Source organism: Egretta garzetta, unplaced genomic scaffold (assembly GCF_000687185.1).
Source record: "Egretta garzetta isolate BGI_Z169 unplaced genomic scaffold, ASM68718v1 scaffold840, whole genome shotgun sequence".
Taxonomy (NCBI): Eukaryota; Metazoa; Chordata; class Aves; order Pelecaniformes; family Ardeidae; genus Egretta; species Egretta garzetta.
Window position 1 is genome coordinate 420,550 of NW_009258262.1, and position 7,967 is coordinate 428,516.

Here is a 7,967-nt window from a genome sequence, read left to right on the forward strand (position 1 = left end):
CCCCCCGGCGGGCCCGGGCCCTGCGGGGAGCCGCTCGCGGGGAGGGCTTGGCCCACAGGTCCACTGGAGCCAAGGGAGCTGCCCTGCGGGGCGACAACCCGGACTGGCTGCAGAAGGAGCCGATGGCCTCTTCCTGCCCCTGTCCCCTCTGGGCATGGGGCGGCGCAGGCTTTGGGGTGAGGCTGACCCCGTGCCACGGCCAGAGCAGGGCTGAGGAGCTCCAGGAGGAGCAGGCAGCTTGCCCAGGCTGACCCGCATCGCCTCGCCCTCCTGCCAGGCCAGGACAGCAGAGCTTCCCTAATGCCCCCGAGCCCACCTTCCCTTTCCCATCCCCACTGCACCCTGCCCCACGGCGGGGCTCTCTCCAGCACAAGCCAACAGGTTTATTTACAACAACAGAGCTTTTTTGAAAAGCAGCAGCTGCACAGAGCCCGGCCCTGCCTCTCCACAGCATGGCAGAACTCCCCAGAGATGGGAACGCTTTCCATTATCACTGGCAAATCTTCTCCAGGACCAAGCGGAGCATGTTGCCCATCAGCACCACTGCAGTGTCTTGGGCGCCATGGGCTCAACATGGGTGGCATGAGCACATGTACCTGGTGGCAGGGGCACTGCAGTGTTCTTGCAAGGACGGGCTGTACTGGCTGGGCATCCCTTCTGAGCTGGAGGGTGTTAAGGTGGGAGGTGGCAGAACCATCCAGGCTGGCATTCCCTTGGCGGCGGGGGGGGGCATCCAACCCAAGGCTATTGCCCTTGCACGTCTGTGCTCCTGGAGGTGTCCTGGGACCAGTGCCCCCAGCCCAGGGAGCTCTCAGAGCTTCCAGGGCACTGCCTCCTCAAGGACCACCACCTTTGCCCTTTATGGCCTGCCTCAGCCCCACCGGGCTTGGATGCTGCGGTCCCTTCCATGCTGGTGGTCCCCTCCAGAGGGGCTGCAGATGTCAGGTGGTAGAAGCTGCCATCCACAGTTCTGGCCTGTGCAGAACTTGCCTTGGCCTTGTGGAGCTCCTGGGGCGGATGCCACAAAGCCTCTATGGAGCGCCTACGCATGAGTTCCTCAACAGGGCTCATGCCTGTAGCAGGGAACCCTGTGACAAGGCCTGGGGAGACCACAGTGGATGCTTGCCCTACCAAGGCCTTTGTCATCCCCCAGGGTGTCCTCAGGGCTGCACCCATGGCAGCTGTGCCCATCTTATTGCCAGAGCTGCAGGACACACCAGGCAGGGCGCTGGCCTCCAGGGATGCCAGGCCACCCTCCTCCTCACCGTTGCACCACACCACCCCCGTTGTGGGGACAAGCCCAGCAGTGCAGCCACCCAGAGGAGGGGCCCCGGGGCTTTGGGCATCCTGCTGCCTCACACCCACAGCTTCCCATCCCCATGAGTGTGGCAGGGATCCCAGTCCCAGAATCACAGACTGGCTGAGCTTGGCAAGGAACAACCTGGTCTAGCCCTCCCTGCTCAAGATGGGCTGCCAGGAGCCCAAGACCACGTCCAGGGGGCTTTGGCGTTATCTCCAAGGAGGGAGACTCCACAAGCTCACTGAGCAGCCTGTGCCAGTAACTCGGTCACCCTCAAAGTGGAAAAGGCTTTCCTGACACTCAGAAGGAGTCCCCTGCATTTTGGTCTGTGCCCACTGCAACATTTGATTTGCCCCAAGTGCAACACTCAAGCTTGGGCAGGACAGGGCGCCCCCTGCCAGGGTTGAGGCTCAGCTCCAACTCTGCTGTTAATGCATCATCCTTAATCTAGATAAGAAAGAAAATACAGACTGGTTTGGTGGCTTCTGCCAGGGAGCAGCAAAGACTGGCTGCTCCCCAAAGGATGGGGATGGCCAGGAGGCACCCCAGCACAGGCGTGGTAGGCACCCCCCGCACGCTGGTAGGCTGCAGTCCCATGGGACCTGAGCACGGCGCGCAGAGCCAGGGCTGGCAACCGTCTCCATCAACAGCCCCGGCCGCAAGAAAGGAACCAGGTCCAGGGTCCATCAGGAGCGTGGGGCTCGGGATGAGCTACAACATACATCCAAGGGGTCCATCCAGGAGAGGAGCTGCTTACAGCACAGGTCCAAGGCATCTGTCCAGAAGATAGGGCTGCAGACCAGGACATGTACAACACAGCTCAGGGGGCTCAAGGCTGAGCACAACCAGGACTCCTGTGGCCATGGGGTTGGGGCCAGGTGAGGCTGCTCAGGGAAATTAAAGCCAATTAATGCCCTCTGGGCCCTGACAACTTTAAAATAAGTCTAAAAGTCAGTTTACACTGAACAAGCTCATTTCTTTCTCCCTTTCAATAAAGCAAGTGAGCTTACAGAAAGTGGTGCCATTCCACCTGCTCTGGAGCTAGATGACTATTATACAGGAAAACACAATTTGAAGTCATCCTTCTTGACATCTTCATGGCTTTAGAGCTACTTCCCTGTGCTCAGAAAACACTCAGAGAGAAAAAGCATATGTTCTATGCAACCAGAAATAATGCTGGTGACTACTTCACTGAGAAAAATAGTTTTTCATCAACATGAAGACACATGAAACGCCCTGGGCAGAATTATCCAATATTGATTACACACCCGTAATAACAGGGTTCAGGTGCTGAGCAAGCCTGACCTTGTGGGTGGCAGAATCACCCCGTGGCTCCTACCTGGTTTCTCTTTCCTTCTCCAAAGCTGGGAAAGCCCCTGTAAAGCCAAGTCAGCAAGGCTGGAGGAACAGTCACAGCCAACACTTGCCCAAGAAATGCTCTCCAAAAGAGCATGCCAGAGGTAGCTGTGCTTCTCACCTGCCACAAGTGCCTCCAGCGGCCACGTCCCCCCCATCCCCATGGAGCTGGCCTGCAGAAGTTGCCGTGGGATGGGGATGTTATAGGGCCCACTGAATGGTGGCACTCACCTGCAATTAAACTCCCTGGGAAATGTCCTCACAAAAGGGGTCATTAGCATGCCCCTAATTGCCCCAGCTCCCTCAGGTGCTGTAAGGGTATTGCTAAAAAAAATTACCCAGGAAGACAATCTCCAAGAGCATGGTGGCCATCACCAGTCCCAGTGGCACGGTGAAACTGTCCCCAGGGGCCTCCTGGGCTCCTTGCTGCTTTTGCAGCTCTTGGCTGGGGAATGACCTGACCCTATCGAGATGGTCTACAGAGCCCTAAAAACTTCAGGAGATCACTTGTAGAAAAACAAGTTGCAGCTGACTTTCAGGAGAAAAAGGCCCTTCTGCCTGAAGGTGCTTGAGTTTGGGTCTCTTGAGGAGGCAGGCCTTGACGCTGGATCGACTCCCCGTCGTAAGGAAGAGACATTAATTAAAATAAGCAGCCAGGGCCACACTTAAGAACCACTCAAGTCATACCTACATCTGCATGGGCCAAGTTCCCACTTTGTCCCCTTCATTTACCAGCACATGTGCCCGGGCACAGAGCTTGCAAAATCGCTCCATCCCGCTTTCTCCACAGAAATCTGCAAGTCAGGGCCACCTCCTCTACCAGCAGCCAACAGGCACGGCCGGAAAAGGGAACAAAACTGAAACCCCCCACATGGCTCATTTTGATGGCTTTTGATGTCACAATTCTCTGCTTCTCGTTGTGGCAAAAATTCTCCAAGCTTTGCCTAAAAATAGAACATCAGTGAGGACAAAAGGGTTGTTTCTTGTAAAACTATGCCCCCCCTCCCTCTTTCAGGTTTCTGCCTAGCCAAGAAAAGCTTGAATATCTATATGTGTGGGTGTGTATAGAGAGAGTATTTATTTATTGACATGCTCTAGACACGGTTTTTCATCAGCCCTGAGCAATTTCCATGCTCTGGTGCTGAGTAGCAATCCAAGCCGCCGGCCAGCCGCGGGCGGACACAAGCCCAGATGGCTGTAGGATAACTCACGCTTTTCCAGTTTAACATCAGTCTCGGATGATCCCTTGCAAGCGCTTGGGCTCACGTGCTCAGTGGTTACAACCCATGTTTTTTTCTGTTCACTGAGTAACAATCTCTAATTCCTCCCACCAGGAACTTTGCTGCAAACTGATATATTTATTAGTAGCCCTTGGGAATTTTTCTAAGGCCACCTGCCTTTTATAGCCAGAGTACTGAACTGCGCTGCCTTCCCAGCCTCACTTATTCTTGACTTCCCAATGCCAGGGACGAGCGGCAGGATGAGGCTCTATAATGCACTGCTGCGGGGAATCCCAGCCCACAGGATGCCCCAGCATGATGATGATGATGGAACCTGGCGTGCCGGGGCACTGTGTCCTTGGGACTGGGACCCAGGTGGCCAAGGGTCCCTGCCAGACCTAGCAATGGGGTCGGAAGTCAGACCTGGCACCCAGCAGTGGTACTAAAAAAGCTTTCCATTGCCTCCATCCATCCCAGGCCCTGCCAATTTGGGTTGCATCAGTGCCGTGGCTGGCCGTGAGCAGCACATCCCACCCCTCGCCCCAGCCCTGAGCATTTATTGGCTCTGCTGTTTTCAGGGGAAGGTCCAAACCACATTTCCCCATCCTGCTCCAGCACCTGCATCTCTGCTGGTGGCCATCCTCCCTCGCTTCCCCTTCCTCATCTTCTGGACAGTGGCGGCAGCCCTGCCCAGGGCTCTGCATCCCCTCCCAGCACCCACCAACTGGTGAGCATGGCTTGCTCTCCTGCTTCAGCATTTGCTCATTCCCTGTGGCAGTCAAGAAGGAAATTTAGGGTTTTTTTTAATCCCCCAGCTGGGTGCAGAAGACGGGTTTTAACCGTGCTTGCTGCGTCTCGGTCACAACAGGACAGGATGGCTTGCAGCAGCAGACACAGCATGGAGAAACCCTGGTTTCCGTTTGGGAACTGCTCCTGCATGGTGGAGAGAGAAGGCAGCTCCCGTCTGCCCCATGGGGCTCCTCTCTCTCCTCTGATCCCAGGGGTTGCAGCCATCACCGGCTGCGGCTCTCCGCTGGGGGCCACTGCTTAGGGTTTGAAGTTGGGTGGCAGTGAAACCTGTGGCCAGCTTTTAGGTGAGGTAACCTCACAGTCTGGTCTGAAATACAGATGGCTCCAGGTTGGTGTGGGAGCCTCCAGCAAGGTCACCCCGATGGTGTTCCTCTCATCCATTCCCCCCGTCCCAGCCCCTGACATTATCCTGGCAAAAGCACACATGCATCTACAGGGTGTCCCATTCCCCCGCCACCACCACCCCCATCACAGCTCTTGCTTCAGCCTCATCCCATGCCAGAACCATCCTGGGAAGAGGAACTAACTAGCAAAAATAGGGGAAGCGAGCCTGTCCATATGGAAAGACTCACAGCTTTCACAGCAGAAGCTGCTTTAACTGTTTATTCCCCAAAACACGCAGCAGCTGCTCTGTGCTGCTGAAACCGGGGCCCAGCCACACACCAGCATCCCTGGGCAGAGCCAGCTCAGTCCTGCTGGGCCCAGCTTTGTATGGCTCAGCAATCCTGAGCAGGAGGTGCTTTTCCCAGCCGGGGCCACTGCAGACCCTGGGGGAAGAGCAGGGATGGGGTAGAGGAGGCTACAGAGGCCCCTAATGTAGGTATGGGGGGGAACACCTGTGCGATGGGGTGGCCACCATGGGGGGAACCTCCAAACCCACCAGTGCCTGCCCCAGGGTCTCGGGCAGCCTCTTCCCCAAGAGAGAAGGAAGACGAGCATTGCACCGTCCCCCACCCTGAAATCACACTGCACTGCCTCCTCGCATCCCCTCCTCACCTCTGCCGGGGAGGAAAGCCTTGGGAGTCACAGCAAAGCCCATGAGACCAGGGCCAGACCTCACCCCATCATGTGAGTGGGACCCCAAGGCCACGGGGCCGGGGACAGGTCCCTTGCACAGCACAAAGGATCCAGGGTCACCCAGAGGTGGGGAGGGGGGGATTCATCTGGGGGAGTCACCCAAGCACTGGCTGAGGGAGATTCACGCAGCGAAATCACCTGGGCGCAGTAAAGAGCTTTCTTGGGGAGGGGGGCTTTCACAACAGGGAGGCAATGAGCTCAGGGAACCTCTGCTTTCTGATCCCCATCTGCTTGTCTCAGCTCCACTCAGTCATTTCTCACATTCATCAGTTCTCACTTCTTCTTTCTCTTTTGTTAATTCAACCCCCAAAAGGAGGAACCACCCAGCAGCTGCACTCCCAGCCAGCTCATTTCCCCAGCTCCCTCCGCACTGCTCGGACGTCTGGTGATAGTCCCACACCAGTTCAGCCATGGGCTGGGTGCTGTGGGGGGTCCTGCTCACCTGGGTGTTGGTGGCTTGGGTGAGAGGGGATGAACAGTCCCAGGAGCTGTCCTCCTTTGCAGGTTTTCCAGAGTGCAAGAAGGCTCTGAAGCTCCCAAGACTGGAAGTCCTGCCGGGGGGGGGCTGGGATAACCTCAGGAATTTGGATATGGGCAGAGTCATCAACCTGGGCTACTCGCTGTGCAAGACCACAGAAGACGGATCTTATATCATCCCAGATGAGATCTTCACTATCCCTCGCAAGCAGAGCAACCTGGACATCAACTCAGAGATCATCGAGTCCTGGAAAGATTACCAGAGCATCACCTCCGCCTCCATCAACATGGAGCTGTCCCTCTTCTCCTCCATCAACGGCAAGTTCTCCTACGACTTCCATCGGACTAAGACCCGCCAAGTGAAAGACCGCGCTGTCACCACCCGAGTGCAAGTCAGGAACCTGGTTTACACTGCCAAGATCGACCCGGGGGCAGTCCTGGACAAGGGCTTCAAGAAGCAGCTGCTGACGATCGCCAGCCACCTGGAGAACAACCAGACACGGATGGCTGATTTTCTGGCTGAGGTGCTGGTGCTTAACTATGGCACCCACACTATCACCTCCATAGATGCCGGAGCCAGCTTGGTGCAGGAGGATCAGATCAAGGCAACATTCCTGAGGGACAGCGGGGCCACACGGAGCGCTGTCACCGCCTCAGCCGGCGTGTCCTTCCACAGCATCATCAATATGAAAACCGAGGCATCTCTGGACGTCAGCTCAGGCTTCACCAAGCAGTATCTGGACAACCGCACCAATTCCAGGGTAGAGAGCATCGGCGGGACCCCCTTTTACCCAGGCATCACCCTCAAGACCTGGCAGGAGGGGATCAGAAACCAGCTGGTGGCTCTTGACCGCTCAGGGCTGCCCCTATACTTCTTCATCAACCCCAACACCCTGCCAGAGCTGCCCACCCCCACAGTGAAGAAGCTGGCCAGGCGAGTGGAGATGGCTATCCACCGCTACTACACCTTCAACACCTATCCGGGCTGCACTGACGCCACCTCGCCCAACTTCAACTTCCATGCCAATGCCGATGATGGCTCCTGCAAGGGTGCTGTGACCAACTTCACCTTTGGGGGAGTCTTCCAGGAATGTTCCGGGCTGGCCGGCCCCTACACCAGCACGCTGTGCCAGGGGCTGGAGCAGAGGAACCCCCTCACTGGGGCTTTCTCCTGCCCCGCCACCTACACTCCAGTGCTGCTGGGCGTGCAGGAGCGGGAGGAAGGCCACAGCCACCTGGACTGCCACAAAAAGTGCATCCTGGGCATCTTCTGCCACCGCGAGTGCCAGGACGTCTTCTCACTCACTCGGGTACAATTCAGTGCCTACTGGTGTGCCTCAAGTGGGACGGTAGCCCCAGGCTCAGGATACCTCTTTGGGGGGCTGTTCAGCACCCACAGTGCCAACCCCATCACTGGTGCCCAGTCCTGCCCCTCGGGGTACTTCCCGCTGAAGCTCTTCGATGAGCTCAAGGTGTGCGTGAGCCAGGATTACGAGTCGGGAGGCCAGTACGCGGTGCCCTTCGGGGGCTTCTTCAGCTGCCAGGCAGGGAACCCCTTGGCAGGGCAGCACCAGGGGACCGCTGAGGACCCCCGTGCCAAGAGCTGCCCCCCAGGCTTCAGCCAGCACTTGGCGCTCATCAGCGACAGCTGCCAGGTGCAGTACTGTGTCCAGGCCGGCGTCTTCACGGGGGGCTCGCTGCCGCCCCGCCACCCGCCCCCCCTCCCC

At 57.5% G+C, this 7,967-nt stretch overlaps 2 protein-coding genes across 2 annotated transcripts in view; one reads left to right on the forward strand and one right to left on the reverse strand.

Moving 5' to 3' along the window:
- CPT1A (carnitine palmitoyltransferase 1A) overlaps positions 1 to 5,693 on the reverse strand; it is a 78,804-nt gene extending 73,111 nt beyond the window's left edge. The window contains exon 1 of the mRNA XM_035898771.1: positions 5,683 to 5,693. The gene's annotated coding sequence lies outside the window, so the exon portion shown is untranslated. The remainder of the gene's footprint in view (positions 1 to 5,682) is intronic.
- A 439-nt stretch (positions 5,694 to 6,132) lies between these two features.
- MPEG1 (macrophage expressed 1) overlaps positions 6,133 to 7,967 on the forward strand; it is a 2,599-nt gene continuing 764 nt past the window's right edge. Inside the window, exon 1 of the mRNA XM_035898258.1 lies at positions 6,133 to 7,959. Within this exon, the coding sequence (XP_035754151.1) occupies positions 6,174 to 7,959 (1,786 nt within the window). The 5' untranslated portion in view covers positions 6,133 to 6,173. The remainder of the gene's footprint in view (positions 7,960 to 7,967) is intronic.